At 42.2% G+C, this 17,726-nt stretch overlaps 1 protein-coding gene across 3 annotated transcripts in view; it reads left to right on the top strand.

The window, feature by feature from the left end:
- The window catches only part of ARFGAP3 (ARF GTPase activating protein 3), a 94,410-nt gene that overhangs the window by 41,785 nt on the left and 34,899 nt on the right, over positions 1-17,726 (top strand). The window contains exons 5-10 of one of the 3 annotated variants that reach the window (XM_073621697.1): positions 2,667-2,750; positions 3,278-3,374; positions 4,471-4,530; positions 12,181-12,225; positions 13,080-13,129; positions 16,079-16,218. In XM_073621697.1, coding sequence (XP_073477798.1) covers positions 2,667-2,750; positions 3,278-3,374; positions 4,471-4,530; positions 12,181-12,225; positions 13,080-13,129; positions 16,079-16,218 — 476 coding nt within the window. Of the gene's footprint in view, positions 1-2,666; positions 2,751-3,274; positions 3,375-4,470; positions 4,531-12,180; positions 12,226-13,079; positions 13,130-16,078; positions 16,219-17,726 lie in introns of all 3 variants that reach the window. The other 2 variants (XM_073621696.1, XM_073621698.1) reach the window with 2 other exon arrangements.

Genomic DNA, 17,726 nt, shown 5'->3' on the forward strand with positions numbered 1-17,726 from the left:
AGTCATTGACGAATACTACAGGGCGTAATAAAAGAAAATAATACCTTGATATGTTGTAAGGGTTAAGAGGGAGGTTTGGGTGGGGGTGTAAACTTGGTCAATGCTTGGAATACCCTTTACATACCCTTTAAAGTGTTGTGTTTGTTTCATAAATGTGCCTGTGTTCCATACTGACTGTAGCCTGTTCAAGTGGTGTTTTTTTTTTTTTTGTTTTTTTTGTTTAGCTTTGTCTGCTTCATTTCACAAGATTATCATGACAGTCCCTCTTCCTTGCCTTGCTGTTGCAATCTGGGCACAAAAGCACCAAAGTGGATCCATGTTTGCAGTCCTCAGTTTGCTACAGAATTCCATGCCAACCCACAGCGTGTGCGTAGTCTCATAGGCCACATTGCCCACATACTCTCTACCCCGCTCTGCTCTAACTCACACATCATAGAAAGGGGGTTGGCTAATATCCCCAAGAGAAACCCCTCTTGCTACTTCCAGATGTGATGCTGGTGAAAGCAGCCGATCATCCCAGGAATCTTAGGCTTCATGCACACGAGACGCCGGTGCAAACTCTGCTGAACACATGTTTTTAAAAGCTGAAACCGGCCTTTAGAAACGGCCATTTTGCCCCATTTGCATGCCGCGTTTACGTCTAGAAGCGTCTGCAGTGCAGAGAATGACATTTTGCGACCTAACTTTGGGGCCCTGTATCTCAGGGCTACTTGGTGCTAGGAACCCCTAATTTGGTGTGTTAACACTACAACATATCTAAAGCTGGGGTTCCTAGCGCCAAGTGACCCCGAGATACAGGGCCCCAAAGTCGGGTCGCAAAATGTCATTCTCTGCTGCAGAAAAGTGCTTGACATTTTGCAACCCGAATTTGGGGCCCCGTGTCTTGGGGCCACTTGGTGCTAGGAACCCCAAATGTTGCTATGTTGTAGGGCTAGTTCCACTGTGTTTGCAAAACAAATTTGGGGTTCATAGCACCAAGTGACCCCAAGATACAGGGCCCCAAATTCAGAGAATGACATTTTGCAACCCGACTTTGGGGCCCCATATCTCGGGGCCACTTGGTGCTAGGAACCCCAAATTTGGATATGTTGTAGTGCCAGTTCCCCTGTGTTTGCACACCTAGCTCCACGTGGCCCCAAGATATGGGACCCCAAATTCGGGTCGCAAAATGTCATTCTCTGCTGCAGTTTACCATCATATTTCTGTGTTTTTCTGGTCCAAAAAATAGGGTTCCTTTCTAAAAACACTTATAAACGCAAACGCGGTACCAGCGTTTAGCCGCATTTGACGTCTGAAACGTGGAAAACTTTTGCGTCTGAACCCATTTTTTTGCTTCTGAAAAAACGAGGTTAAACACAACTGCCTAAAAATGCCAAAAAACGCGTCTCTGTACATGGACACATAGGATAACATTGAATGAGTTCGGGGCAGTTGAAAAAAAGTGTCCAACTGCCTCTGAACGCGAATTTAACAGCGTCTCGTGTGCATGAGGCCTAATGATGCTTGTGTGCCCCAAACTGAAACACTTTGATGTGACTTGGACATCCCAGGAGGCAGTATTTCAGTGAGGGGACAATGCATACTGTGATATTTCATGCATGTGCAGGTATTCTGTGTGTCTCATACAAGTATTTTGGATTTGGCCAAGAAACATGCCTTTCCTGCACATGCACTAAATTCCCCACCCCACAGTCGGAGCAGACATACCACAGGTATCAGTCAGGCCCAAAATACTTGATTACCTGCAGATGTTGGGATCACCACACAGCAAGACAGAGGGAATGATCATCTCATATCATCCATCTTCTGATATAATTTATTCAGGTTTTTTGTAAAGATGAGAAAAATGTTGATTTTTTTTTTTTTTTTACAAGTAACTAACTAATTTTATTAACACAGGATGCTTCTAGAGGGCACCAATTCTACTTTAGAGAGAAGTGAAGGAGCGAGTCCTTTGGAATTATTTAGCTGTGTGTAACTTAATATGCTGCTATTCATCTGCTATTCATGTCTTTGATTGCAGCATTATGGTAAACTAAATATTTCAACCCTGAAGCTGTTCTCTTTTTTTGTCCTACATTTTTGCTTTGTTATTGAAAAAGGGGTTTTGACAATCTAAGATTGGCAGTGCCCCACTATCACCCTGCACAGAGTTCTGTACTTGCCAGTATGTCCATCCCTGGAAAGGGGTGGATGGCTGGGCATGGCTCATATTCTAAGCTGGTGGTAGCCTTTAAAGTGGACTTGGCTATAAAATGCAGGCTCCACACATGCTGACAGGGCCCCCTGCCCTTTTTAAAAATTGCCTAATGTTACTAGTTCCAAAATGTATCTATATTTATAAGGAAAAAGTTATACACACTCACCCTGCAACGTCTTTTTACCCTCAATGCCTGAGTGAGGATGAGCAACCGAAAAGATGCACTCTAGCAGGAGGCTCTTCCCACAAGAATTCACCTGCTCTGCATTTCCCAAGAATCTTCCTGGAAAGACTGATGACATGCCAACAGTGCAAAAGATGGGAGTAAGGTAAGTATAAAGCTACTGACACATTTTGGAACTATTAACAGAGGGTTATTTTTAGAGAGAGCGAGGGGGCCAGATATTATATGTTATATTCTAGGGCTTAGTCTAACCTGATGTTTTTTTTTTCCTATTAATTGCAGCTGTGGATTGATGGCTGCGGGGTCCCACCACTCCCACTCTCACCACAACGGAAGGAGGAAGATTTCTTTGCTGCACATGTAGAGGTATTGATAAAGAAGGGAGCTATTGGGCAATGTTTAAGTACTGGGTTGGGCCCATTCATCCATTTTTCCCGCGTCAAAAACGTATAGAAAGTAGGTTATATGGGTTCCAATGACATAGCTCACATCAGTGCAGTGAGTTCCAGTGCTTTTCGGTTCCAGGAAAAAAAAGTATAACCTGCTACTTTTTTCATACACAGAACTGTACTGGAATGTGGTAAAAAGCATCAAAAACGCACCCCAGTACAGAATAAAAAGTGTGTGTGGTGTGTGGTTTTTTTTTTTGTTTTGTTTTTTTTTTTTTTCCTCTCTAACCGATTTCAAGTGCATTTTTATTCCTAAAATACAAAAACGTAGATTAACACGCAAAGTTACCTTAAACAAACTGCATTGGGTCAGCAAAAATGTTTGAGCAACATTTTGTAGATGTTTAAAACAATTGTTAACTTTTATAAAAATGCGGGAGCTTTAACGTGATCTTGAACTGATATTTCTCTTTTGGCTTGCAAATTCTAAATTTCTAACAGCAGCTCAGTGACACAAGTAGTACAGACTGGACACAGCCACCCATGACATCAGAACCTGCTTTACAGAGTCCTCCACAAACCATCACTGATGGCAAAGAAGGTATGATTACAGGGGATAACTGGGCTGCTTTTCTCGTATTCAACAGGTTGGAGAAGTAGGTAATTTCCTTAAATTTACACCACAAACCAGATTGCCGACCTGAAGTTATCTTGTATTGAAAAAGATCACTTAGCCCTAATCATTCAGATGTTTAACCCTAAAGTTAACTAAGGCTCCGCTATTACAAACTGTGAGCAGAAAGACTCTTTATTGCAGGAGAGACATACAATGTCTCTTCTGCAAATAATACACCTACCTGCCTACTCTCAGCATTCTCTAGCATATAAACTGAGCTGTGTATGTGCAGCTTGGCTAACTTTTGTTGCACTGTGCCATGTGTGCCAGGATGACTAACACATGTGCAAGAGTGATGTCATCCTGCACCAGCCAAAAAAGATTGCTGAAGAACAGCACCCAGAAGAAGATGCCAGCGAGGGACGGGGACCATTGAAGGAAAGGAATGTTGAGCCAGCTTACAGCGGACCTAACCGCTGTTAACTTTTTTCCCTTTAGCCAAGCTGCTGGACTGGCCAAATTTCAGTCGATGCATATCCAGCTTTTTTGCTTTTGAACACCCATCTGAAGAGCATCAGTTTCAGCTAACATTTCAAACTGGTTAAACAATTTTACTACATGACCAAATGTATGTGGACACTACACCAAAAATAATTGAGTTCAGGCGTTTCCTGTGAAGGGTACTGTTCATGTTATAGTGTACAAAGATGTTTTCGACAATTGCGCACTTCTACCGCATGGTAACAGTTTGGGGAAAATTCATTTTTGTTTTAGCATGACTGTGCCCTGTGCTAAAGCCAGTTCCATAAAGACCTGGTTTGATCAGTTTGGTGTGGAGCACAGAGTCCCGATCACAACCCTCATGAAAACTTTTGGGATGACTTGGAACATATATTATAATATAAGCCAGGCAGTCTTCCCAAACACCCCCCCCCCCTTTCCCCCTATCTATCTATCTATCTATCTATCTATCTATCTATCTATCTATCTATCTATCTATCTATCTATCTATCTATCTATCTATCTATCTATCTATCTATCCATCCAGCAGTTTTGTAATGTTTGTGTCTCTTTGTTTCAGGTGATCAGGAGATTGGTCCAAGTGTGGATTGTCTAAGTATGTCCCCAAAAGCCGCTTTAGGTAACAGAACAATTATATATTTTTTTTATATTTTCATTACACTTGCAAATACACACTTAGTATTGTGTGTTATGTCATCTTCTGTAAACAGTTTATATATAGTGTATATCTGTTGCAGTGACCATCTGGTACACCAAACTGCTTTTGTGGTCACGGTTATAAAGGAGACATGTCCAAATTGTCACATAATTAGTTGGGGGGAATTCTCTAAAATGTTAACAAATTAGTACTTCTTACAAAACCACTTTTAGGCCAAATAAAGGCATTTTATGTATAAAGGGACCAAAAAAAAAACCATATGACTATACATCTTTGCAATACATGCACAGCTCCCCATGTTCTTTATCTTTTAAAGTGGTTGTAAACTGCTGGACGTGTGTGTGTGTGTGTGTGTGTGTGTGTGTGTGTGTGTGTGTGTGTGTGTGTGTGTGTGTGTTTTTTTTTTTTTTTTTTCTTCCTGCAATGTAAAGGCATATTGTGCTAGTTTGCATTGCTTACTAGCACATTATGTGAAAAATACCTGAAAACAAAGCCTTCCAGCAATGGAATGTCGTTGCTAACGGCCGCTTCCATCTTCATCGGTCTTGCGGTTTCCGGCTCTGACTGGCTGAGGCCGCGATGACGTCATTCCCGGGCATGTGCACAAGAGTCGCCGTTCACGGCACAGGGCTCTGAAGGAACGGAACGGGTGGCCTTTTCTTCAGAGTGCAGGTGCCATTGATGTCACTGGTTGCATGTACAGTAAATATCTCCTAAACGGTGCACGTTTAGAAGAGTTTTGCACTACCTATAGGTAAGCCTTATTATAGGCTTACCTATAGATACAATTTAGTGATGGAAGTTTACTTCCCCTTTTTAGAATTTGAGTCCCTAGGGCCTTTTTACTCCTATACCCCTTTGAGCCCCAGAACATTTTTGCCTTTTGGCGATGTCTTGGTTCTGTACTTCATACCTTTTTAGCATTTGCAGTCTTCCCTAAGGTATTATACTTAGTTTTTTGAGTTATATTGGGAATAAATAGTTAAAAAAAAAAAAAATTAGAAAGTAATAAGTTACAAATTTAGAAAATTTTATTTTCCTGCAAATTTTCCAAGTGCAATGTTTACTCAATTTACACCTTTCAATATATATTTACCCCAAAATATAATCCTCAAAATCTGCTGATTTTAAAATGATATAACATTAGTGCGACTTTTATGTAGCGTAGTGGAACGGTAAAAACTCAGTGAGAAAAAGTGCTTTACTTTAAAAGAGCTTTATTCCCCTTTCAACGCTACATTGCAACACAAGCAGGGGGAAATTGGTTTGCTTGTGATTACCATAACAAGATAAGATTAGTCGGTTGAGACCAGGGTCCGGAACACCCATGCAGCCATCAAGCAACAAAACACTTCTAATAGTGATCTGTTGTTGGCTGCGAAAGCATTGTGTTTACATTTGCTTCTAAAGCATGCTTATATGGAAGCCCAGGAAATTAATATTTCAGCTCCTGGAATTCCTGTTGGACCCTGGCTGTTCCAGTGCACAAGAGCTGCTAAGTTCAGGTGCAATTTTAAAACTTTACAGAGACAAACAGATGCTGCCCTGTGCTGCTTTAAAACTGCACCAGACAAGTGGTTAAAGTAATTGTAAAGGCTCTTTTTTTTTTTTTTTTCTTAAATAACGAACATGTTCTACTTATCACCTCTGTGCAGTTGGTTTTGCAGCCCAAATCCTCCTCTTCTCGGGTCCCTCTTCACTGCTTCTAGTCCCTCCCTCTTTTGAGTGCCCCTCAGCCAGCTGCTTGTTACAGGTTGTTACCCAATGCCGAGTCAGAGCTCCGTGTATCCATTTAGACACGGAGACCTGGCCCCGCCCCCTCTCTCCCCTCCTGCTTGGCTGACTGACTTTGACAGCCACGGGAGCCAATAGCGCCGCTGCTCTGTCTCAGCCAATCAGGAGGAGTGTACTGGATGGCTGAGGGGATTGTGGACATTGCTGGAGAGAGGAGGAGCTCAGGTAGGTAATTGGGGGGGGGGGGTCTACTACAAACAGAAGGTTTTTTAGCTTAATGCATATAATGCATTAAGCTAAAAAACCTTCTGACTTTACAACTCCTTTAAAAACTTTGCAGGTATAGTAAAATATGTGACCTGCCGGAAGTCCAGCGATCTTCCAATTCACTGTAATAAGCTGAGATGTGTCTTTAGCCTCTGTTCACATATATACAATGCGCAAAACGCTGCAAATCCTGTGCGTTCCCCACATCCCATTTAATTTGCACGATGTTCATGCGATCTGCTGCAGGTGTCAATGTTAAATGAACGACCCCCCAAAACCGTTCGCCAAACTTAGTCCAGTGCGGCAAAAAAAGCGTCCTGCACCCTTAAAAGCGGTGCGATTTGAGCCAAACAAAATGAATGGCTCAAATCTCACCACACAGATATCGCATATGATTTGCACAGGAATACGGTGCGATGTGCCGCATCTCGGCAGTGTGAACCCAGGCTCAAAGATTTTACATGGGGTGTGTGTGTGTGTGTGTGTGTGTGTGTGTGTGTGTTTTTGTATTTTTTTTTTTTTTTTTTTTTGTTTGTTTTTTTGTCCAGGCACAAACTGTAAAAGACAGAGCCTTCTATTTCTCAAACTCTAGTAGTGAGATTTTTCTGCCCTTGTCTATCAACTCTCCGAGACCTTGAAATCCCACTTCTCCTATCCCAAAGGTGTTTATTTGAGCATTGACTTATTTTGTAGAAATCTACTTGATAAAATTCCACCCAAAAAAAGTGGGGTTTGCTTTTGTAAGTTGTTGTTGCAGAACATAAGCTCAGAGATCTTTTTCCTCATTAATGTACATACAGCACCCCATATTGACAGAAAAACACAGAATTGTTGACATTTTTGCAGATTTATTAAAAAAGAAAAACTGAAATATCACATGGTCCTAAGTATTCAGACCCTTTGCTCAGTATTTAGTAGAAGCACCCTTTTGATCTAATACAGCCATGAGTCTTTTTGGGAAAGATGCAACAAGTTTTTCACATCTGGATTTGGGGATCCTCTGCCATTCCTCCTTGCAGATCCTCTCCAGTTCTGTCAGGTTGGATGGTAAACGTTGGTGGACAGCCATTTTTAGGTCTCCCCTGAGATGCTCAATTGGGTTTAAGTCAGGGCTCTGGCTGGGCCATTCAAGAACAGTCACGGAGTTGTTGTGAAGCCACTCCTTCGTTATTTTAGCTGTGTGCTTAGGGTCATTGTCTTGTTGGAAGGTAAACCTTTGGCCCAGTCTAAGGTCCTGAGCACTCTGGAGAAGGTTTTTGTCCAGGATATCCCTGTACTTGGCCGCATTCATCTTTCCCTCAATTGCAACCAGTCGTCCTGTCCCTGCAGCTGAAAAACACCCCCACAGCATGATGCTGCCACCACCATGCTTCACTGTTGGGACTGTATTGGACAGGTGATGAGCAGTGCCTGGTTTTCTCCACACTTACCGCTTAGAATTAAGGCCAAAAAGTTCTATCTTGGTCTCATCAGACCAGAGAATCTTATTTCTCACTATCTTGGAGTCCTTCAGGTGTTTTTTAGCAAACTCCATGCGGGCTTTCATGTGTCTTGCACTGAGGAGAGGCTTCCGTCGGGCCACTCTGCCATAAAGCCCCGACTGGTAGAGGGCTGCAGTGATGGTTGACTTTCTACAACTTTCTCCCATCTCCCGACTGCATCTCTGGAGCTCAGCCACAGTGATCTTTGGGTTCTTCTTTACCTCTCTCACCAAGGCTCTTCTCCCCCGATAGCTCAGTTTGGCCGGACGGCCAACTCTAGGAAGGGTTCTGGTCGTCCCAAACGCCTTCCATTTAAGGATTATAGAGGCCACTGTGCTCTTGGGAACCTTAAGTGCAGCAGAAATTTTTTTGTAACCTTGGTCAGATCTGTGCCTTGCCACAATTCTGTCTCTGAGCTCTTCAGGGCAGTTCCTTTGACCTCATGATTCTCGTTGGCTCTGACATGCACTGTGAGCTGTAAGGTCTTATATAGACAGGTGTGTGGCTTTCCTAATCAAGTCCAATCAGTATAATCAAACACAGCTGGACTCAAATGAAGGTGTAGAACCATCTCAAGAATGATCAGATGAAATGGACAGCACCTGAGTTAAATATGAGTGTCACAGCAAAGGGTCTGAATACTTAGGACCATGTGATATTTCAGTTTTTTTCTTTTTTAATAAATCTGAAAAAATGTCAACAATTCTGTGTTTTTCTGTCAATATGGGGTGCTGTGTGTACATTGAGGAAAAAAAATGAACTTAAATGATTTTAGCAAATGGCTGCAATATAACAAAGAGTGAAAAATGTAAGGGGATCTGAATACTTTCCATCCCTACTGTGTGTGTGTGTGTGTGTGTGTGTGTGTGTGTGTGTGTGTGTGTGTGTGTGTGTGTGTGTGTGTATATGTATATATATATATATTCCCTTGCAGAATTTATGATTTCTTGGCCATTTTGCAGAGAATATGAATGATGGCACAAACTTTCACTGGTTAGTGTTTGGCTGAAGCCATTTATTATCAATCAACTGTGTTTACTCTTTAAATCATCACAACAAACTACCCAAATGACCATGATCAAAAGTTTACATACCCTGGTGATTTTGGCCTGATAACATGCACACAAGTCGACACAAAGGGGTTTGAATGGCTATCAAAGGTAACCATCCTCACCTGGGATCTGTTTGCTTGAAATTAGTATGTGTATAAAAGGTCAATGCTTTTCTGGACTCATGACAGACCCTTGTATCTTTCATCCATTGATGCACTGACATTTCTGGATTCTGAGTCATGATGAAAGCAAAAGAATTGTCAAAGGATCTGCGGGAAAAGGCAGTTAAACTGTATAAAACAGGAAAGGGATATAAAAAGATATCCAAGGAATTGAGAATGCCAATCGGCTGTGTTCAAACCCTAATCAAGAAGTGGAAAATGAGGGGTTCTGTTGAAACCAAATCATGGTCAGGTAGACCAACTAAAATTTCAGCCACAACTGCCAGGAAAATTGTTCGGGATGCAAAGAAAAACCCACAAATAACTTCAGGGGAAATACAGGACTCTCTAAAAACATGTGGTGTGGCTGTTTTTAAGATGCACAATAAGGAGGCACTTTAAGAAAGATGGGCTGCAGGGTCGAGTCGCCAGAAGAAAGCCATTACTGCGCAAATGCCACAAAAGTATCCCGCTTACAATACGCCAAACAGCACAGGAAATTTGGTCAAAATTGATAGCAACACGAATGCAGTGTGTTATCAAAAAATACTGGGGGAACATTTGCATTCATCAGCCAGGAAGCTGCGCATGGGACATACTTGGACATTCTAATATGACAATGATCCAAAACACAAGGCCAAGTCAACCTGTCATTGGCTACAGCAGAATAAAGTGAAGGTTCTGGAGTGATTATCTCAGTCTCCTGACCTCAGTATCATTGAGCCACTCTGGGGAAATCTCAGATGTGCAGTTCATGCAAGACAGCCCAAGAATTTACAGGAAGTGGAGGCTTTTTGCCAAGAGGAATGGGCAGCTTTACCATCTGAGAAGATAAAGAGCCTCATCCACAAATGCCACAAAAGACTTCAAGCTGTCATTGATGTTAAAGGGGGCAATACACGGCATTAAGAACTGGGGTATGTAAACTTTTGATCAGAGTAATTTGGGTAGTTTCTGTTGTGATTGTGATTTAAAAAGAGTAAACACAGTTGATTAATAATAAATGGCTTCAGCCAAACAATAACCATGAGTGAAAGAGAAGTTTGTGTTATCATTCATATTCTCTGAAAAATGGCCAAGAAATCATAAATTCTGTAAACTTATGAGCACAACTGTCTGTATGTATATATTAGTGGTGTGTTTTTTTTTTTTTGGTTTTTTTTTTTTGAGCTTGTAGCACCCGTGATGAGCTGATCGCTGGTGCCATGCAGGCCTAATCCAGATCTGTCAGAATATCTGTGTCCTTGTACAGGCAAGCAGATACAATCTGACAGGAAGAATCAATGAACTACCACAGCGCTGTGGTGGTTCGCTGAGATCCGCAAAGGATGTCGGGGCTTGTGGTTCATTCACACGCATGAATGATGCCTCCCTCTGTGGCTGTACTGATTTCAAAAAGTGACAGTTAGTACGGGGAACTTCTCCCTAAAAACAGGTGGAACATGTTCTCAAGGGTGAACTTATCCTTTAATAACTCAATCAGCTTTTACTCGTAAGGTTTAAAGTGCTTCTAAAGCCTCAAGGTTTTTTACCTTATTCATTCTATGCATTAAGGTTAAAAAAAAACCTTCTGTGTTGCGGGAGCCCCCCAGCCCCCCTTATTCTTACCTGAGCCCAATCAAATCCAGCTATGTGCACAAGAGCAGTGTCTCTCACTGCTGTCTCCCTCCTCATTGAGCAGACTGATAGCAGTGGCAGCCATTGGCTCTCCCTCCTGTCAATCAAATGCTGTGACCGGGGGGCAAAGACAAGTTGCCCGGTCTGTGGCAATAGACGCAGACTGGGCATGCATGGACATGTGGGCACTTGACGAAGAGGCAGGCCTGGAGCGTCAGTGGGGGACCCCAGAAAAGGAGGCTCGGGGCTGCTCTGTGCAAAGCCGTTGCACAGAGTGGGTAAGTATGATATATTTGTTATTTTAGTTAAAAAATAAATAAATAAAAGCAAGGTTTAATATTAACAACTAGAAAACAGATGGGTGCTATGCAGGACTCCTACAGACTGTCAGTGTAAGCTGTCTGCCTGTACATCATATGGGCAGGCAGTTTCATAAGGACAGGAAGAATCAGTGGACTATCGCAAGGCTCAACAGCGCCTTGGTAGTTCATTGAGAACTACAAGCCAACAGCCGCAAAGAATGTTGGTACTTGTAGTTAATTCATTCACGGAGAGTGAATGAATAAAGCAGCCTTGTGGGCAGAGCCCAGTGTGGCCACGCTGTTTTCAAATAGTGACAGCGGGTATGAGAAGAAGATCCCCGGCCTACTGTCACAGAGGGCTTAGATCAGGGCACGACTGCAGGAGTGGCAACGTGTTACATGTTCCACCCTAAAAAGGAGTGTGACAAAGGTGAACTTATCCTTTTAAAGTCTGTAATTTTTAACAAAAAAAAAAACATGTTATACTTACCTGCTCTGTGCAGTAATTTTGTACAGACCAGCCCAGGTCCTCCTCTTCTTGGGTCTCTCATTGGCGCTCCTGGCCCCTTCCTCCCTGCCGAGTGCCCCCACAGCGAGCCGCTGCTCTATGTCTCCATTCAGACATGAAGCCATGGCCTGGCCCTGCCCCCTTTCTCTCATTGGCTCACTGACTTTGACAGCAGTGGGAACCAATGGCACAGTCCTGCTGGCTCAACCATAGAATGCATCAAAATAAAAAACCACCTGCCTTTACAACCACTTTTAACAATTTTTTTTTTTTTCTTTTTTCTGCAAGTTGCATGTATAAAAGGGGTAATGCAGGAGGTGATCTCACAAACATTTGAAGGGATGAATACACTTTTATAAGGGTAAAAAAAAAAAAAAAAACTTTAACGTAGGTTTATCAGTACATAATTTTTTCCCATAAAGTATAGTTTGTTTTCTAGTACTGCTATAAATATGTCGTCTTGTTTTTTTTTTATCTTCCATGTTGCAGCCGATTCAATGAATTTAGTATCTGCAGGAAGCACAGCTCTGACAGGTGATCCAAATCCTGTTCCTGGTTGCTTCAGTCTCCTTCTGATCTATCCTGCACATCCCTGCACCCCCATATAATGCACTGCAAAATCTTCTGCATAAAACTCATACTCAGTCAGAATTTAAAGGTCCACCAAACCTGAAATGTATAGGAGACATTTAACATTTACATGTTTATTTACCAAAAACATAAGCCGAGACCAGGGCAATTTGGTTTGTATACAGTGGGGAATAATGAGAACCACTTTAAACTTTCATTTTATGTCTCTGTCACTGTTGAGTAGATTTTCTCTTCCTTTTTTTCTTGTTAACTGACAAAATGATAACTGAAAAACTTAGATTTCCTTGTCGTCAGAGCTGGGTTAGGGGAAAAATCTTACAATTGGGTTCCCTGTCCTGGTGACAACTGTCTAAGAGGTTTTCTTCTCACTTCCTGTTGCGTTACCAGAACAGAAAGAAAAGGTTTAACCCCAACTTAATCAAGACTTGTTTTGGCTTTTATTATACTTTTAAATATTTTAAATATAAGGGCCCTTATGTATGTAAAAAAAAAAAAAAAAGGAAAAAGAAAAAACAAACAACCCTTTCAGGAACAGCACAGCTAGCACATAGTACAGATACACACAAGTAGATACATTCTCTGGGATGAAGATATGGTTGCTGCTGCTCTGCAAGTCATACGTTTTTGAGTGCATGGAGCAAACCATACTCCATACACTATTACTGTGCTACACAATGATGATTGTTCATACCCTGTGCCTTGGATGACATGTAATTAATGCTTGCTAATTTGCATGGCTTTATCCAGGGTTTGCTGTCTGTGCTTATGTACCTAAATCTGTAAATATTTCCTTACAGAAAGTGGTTCCTCGCTGATTAAGAAGAAGACTGGCACAGCCAAGAAGGGGGTAAGCCGTGTTATGTTGTATTCTCACACTTAGGAGCTATTTATTAAACCACTTTTTTTAACAAATGTCACAAGCATTCATCCAGGCTGCTCAGATTTTTTTCTTCCCCATATTTTCACAAATGGAAAGAAGGGTGCAGCTCTCAGAACGAAGTGTCCGATGACATTTCAGTCTTCACATGTAAATAGTGGCCGAACACTTCATGGGGTATGTTTGAAGAGTGAGAGAGGGAAGATAACCACCACCGGCACCCAAACACACTGCCTCTTACCCTCCTCTTTACCTGACCGGTTGTGGACGATCGTGAATGAGGGTGTTCATTCCATCCATTTGCTCATTTGACCCCTGTGATAAGGGTCTAAAGAAGAGGGTAAGAGGCAGTGTTTGGGTGCCGGTGGTGGTTATCTTCCCTCTCTCACTCTTCAAACATTACCCCATGAAGTGTTCGACCACTATTTTACATCTGAAGACCGAAGGGTCTAAGGACATTTCATTCTGAGCGCTGCACCTTTCTTTTTCTGCTTGTATTGCTGTTCATCAACATTGTGCCGGCTGCTCAAAAGATTTTTATATTTGTTTTATTGCAAGTTAATTAGCGCAGCAAACATCTATCATTGATATTTTCACAAATGCAATGACTTCTGGTGATCGTCTCCTTCATCTAGTGGGCAAATATATTTTTATTTTTTATTTATTTATTTATTTATTTTTTTTGCCTCAATTGCCTCAATCAGAAAATATATTTTTTGGCCACTGGATGGCGCTAGGCCATCATAGAAAGTCTTCGTGTTAGGGAAATTACAGGGAAAAATTGTGCAGCCTAGACAAAAGCTTGTAACATTTGTCCAACTAATATATGGACACCCCAACCCTTACTGTATTTTTGCTTTTTTGTAGGTATGGTTTATAAGGCTAAATTAAAACACATTGCAACACAAACTTAAAATATATGTAAACCTAGTCAATAAAATCTCATGTTGGCTTTAACCTGTTAATGAACTTGCAAATGTCTCATACCAGGGCTTGACAAATTTTGCTTTGAATCTAGGAGCCAGCTAAAAAAAGTTTAAAAGCCAGGTGTCCGGGGTGTCGGCAATAGGAATTGCTCATGCCTGCAGTGGCACAGTGTGGTTTTTCGGCACCTGGGACAAGTCAAGTTATTTGTGCCCCCTAACCCATGGGCTTTTAGCACTCAGAGTCCCTTCCACTAGTTCTGCTGTGGCAGATTATTAAGGGCTCCTTGTCATTTGCAGCCTTGGCCTCTGATTGGCTGTCCACAGCCTTTTATTATTGGTTGAGAGTGATAGATCTTCGACTACTGTAATAGAAGATCTATCTCAGATTCAACCAATAAAAAGCTGCAGGCAGCCAATCGGACTCCAGCTGTGAATAACGAGAAGGCAGAGCCCTTACTGATCCATTGCAGCAGAGCAGCGATGTACAGTAGGGGGGCAGGGGGTAATCTTGCTAAGAGACAGCACAAAAACATTAGCTCAGCTCACAGGTATAAGATTTGTGCAGCAGCCATGTAGCCCAAGTCCATGACAGCCCCCCTTCCTCTTCACCACCACCACCACCAACACCAACCAACTGAGCTCCGATGCCGGCTTAGTGATACAAGCTGCAGCCCTTGCCTCAGTTTGACTGAATCGTGCTTCACCACCAGTTATGAGAGCCCCGACGCCCCGCCCACCCTCTGCTCTCAGCCAAACTAAGGAATCTGAAATGGAGCTGGCAGCTCTAAATGCCAGGGCCCTCTACATGTGTGCATGGGCTGTCTCTTCTGATGGCTGCCCTGGTGGTCAGTGCTGGAGTGACAGGCTTATCCTTAGTGAGTGCACAGCACACTCTGGAGTTGGGACGCCAGGTGTGGAACTGTGAATGGGCTGACAAAAGCCCAGGTGCCAGAATGCAATTTCTGGTGCCTGGGATTTGTCGAGCCCTGTCTTATACAAACTTTCATTAAATAATCCCTGGTGATCCTACTCCCTTTTCTGGCACCGCCTATGGTAGGGTGAGAATTGACCATCTTTGTCTCCTAATAGCTTCTCTGAGTAGTCACCCTGTCATATGGTCCCACAATGGAGTCCGTAAGTAGCATGCCTTGCAGCCATTGTAGACAGAAATTGGCTGCAAAATAACTTTACACACAGCCATTAATGTCTAAACCGCTGGCAACAAAAGTGAGTACACCTCTAAGTGAAAATGTCTAATTTGGGCCCACTTATGTTGCCATTGGTTTAGACATTGATGGCTGTGTTGAGTTATTTTGAGGGGACAGCAAATTTACAATCTTATACAAGCTGTACACTCACTACTTTACATTGTAGCAAAGTGTAATTTCTTCAGTGTTGTCACATGAAAAGATCTAATAAAATATTTACAAAAATGTGAGGGGTGTACTCACTTTTGTGAGATTGATATGATAGCTCTCTATATCTATCTAATCAGTCAGTGGTTATACAAACATTACACGCTGCAACCTTCCACCTAGGGCTGCCCTAGTGCAGTACGATTTCCAGTGCGTGTGGCATGCCGCATGCTATTGGGATCAATGGCACCCGTGCGCATCCAGCGCATTTTTCTGTGCGGGTGTTTGCGGCTGCAGGAACAAGTGCAGACCCGCAGTGGGAACCACCAGCACAGATGTGAACCTAGCCTTAGTAAAGGGAAAAAAAATTGTTGCATTACTAATTCATAAGTCAGCCACTAGTTGGCCTGACACTAATGCAGTATTATTTCATAATGTAACAAATTTACTTCTACAATAAATACATGCTGACCATGTGTTCTTATTCTCATGCATATACACAAAAAATCTCTCAAAACACTTCTCTTGTGCGGTGCTGGATTATTTTACAATCTTGGTCATACATTACTTTTTTTTTTTTTCTCTGAGAGACGCGTACTTGTATTACTTTTTGATAAATACTATTTTTCATGTTGCAGCTTGGTGCCAAGAAAGCAGGCATGGGGGCTCAGAAAGTGAGTGGAAAAAGCTTCAATGAGATTGAAAAACAAGCTCAGGCCGTAGATAAGCTGAAGGAGCAGGAACTGGTCAATGCCCCCAAGAGGACAGAGGAGCCAGTGTGAGTATCCTACTGGGAACCGTGTGTGTGTGTGATCTAAGCAGTGGCCATGTGTAATAAAAAGAACAAGTCCCATATGGGCATATGCAGGAATTGAGAAGTTCAATCTTTTTTTTTTTTTTCTTTTTTTTGATTTTTACCATTAATTAAAGCTGAGATTTATTCTGCCTATATTTTGCCTTTCCTGGTTTCTCCTCCAATACTACTTGTGCCATAAACAGGTAAAGACGTGGAAATGCGTGAACCGTCGTAAGTGTTAAATTGGAAGTTTAGGCTATTGCTAACTAACTTTAAACTTGCTCCCAGCCCTTTCTAAATCCTTTTCGAACTACCCTGTAGCAGAAAGCTGCATATACTTGCCTATTCTCTGGTCCAGTCTCTTGATCTCCCCAGCAGCTGGCTTCAGGGGAGAGGTGAGATCGCCGATAGCCACAACGCCTGTGTGGTGGCATCACCCATAGGCCTGCTTTGGAACATCTGTTGATGGTTGTCTCTCCTCTCCCCTGAAGCTGCTGCTGGGAGGTGATCATGTGACCCGACTGGAGCACTCTATGAATAGATAAGTGCATGCATCTTTCTCCTACAGGGTAGTTAAAATAGGACTTGGAAGGGAGTGTGAGCAGGTTTTAAGCTTAAACAAATCCATAAATGCATCTCCATTTAAATAACAGATACAGTGCCTTGCAAAAGTATTCACCCCCCCTTGGCATTTTTTGCGTTTTGTTGCCTCACAACCTGGGATTAACATGGATTGTTTGAGAATTTGCATCATTTAATTTACAGAACATGCCCACAACTTTGAAGATGTTGTGTTTTTTTTTGTTTTGTTTTTTTTAATTGTGAAGCAAGCAACGAATAGGACAAAATAACAGAAAAAGTCAATGTGCATAACATTTCACCCCCCTAAAGTCAATACTTTGTAGGGCCACCTTTTGCGGCTATCACAGCTCCAGGTCACTTTGAATAAGTCTCTATGAGCTTTCCACATATTGCCACTGGGATTTTTGCCCATTCCTCCTTGCAAAACTGCTCCAGCTCCTTCAAGTTAGATGGTTTGCGCTTGTGAACAGCAATCTTTAAGTCTGACCATAGATTTTCTATTGAATTGAGGTCTGGGCTTTGACTAGGCCATTCCAACACATTTACATGTTTCCCCTTAAATCACTAAAGTGTTGCTTTAGCAGTGTGTTTGTGTGCGATTTGAGGCTAAGACAGAGGTTCACCTTTCAGCAGCACGATGACCCCAGAGTGGTACAGGTTTTGCTCAAGAATGTCCCTGTATTTAGCACCATCCATCTTTCCCTCAACGCTGACCAGTTTCCCAGTCCTGACTGCTGAAAAACACCCCCACAGCATGATGCTGCCACTACCATGTTTCACTGTGGGGATGGTGTTCTTTGGGTGATGTGATGTGTTGGTTTGCGCCAGACATAGCATTTTCTTTGATGGGCAAAAAGTTAAATTTTAGTCTCATTAGACCAGAGCACCTTCCTCCATACGTTTTGGAA

The sequence above is a fragment of the Aquarana catesbeiana genome, linkage group LG03 (genome assembly GCF_042186555.1).
Source record: "Aquarana catesbeiana isolate 2022-GZ linkage group LG03, ASM4218655v1, whole genome shotgun sequence".
Lineage (NCBI taxonomy): Eukaryota > Metazoa > Chordata > Amphibia > Anura > Ranidae > Aquarana > Aquarana catesbeiana.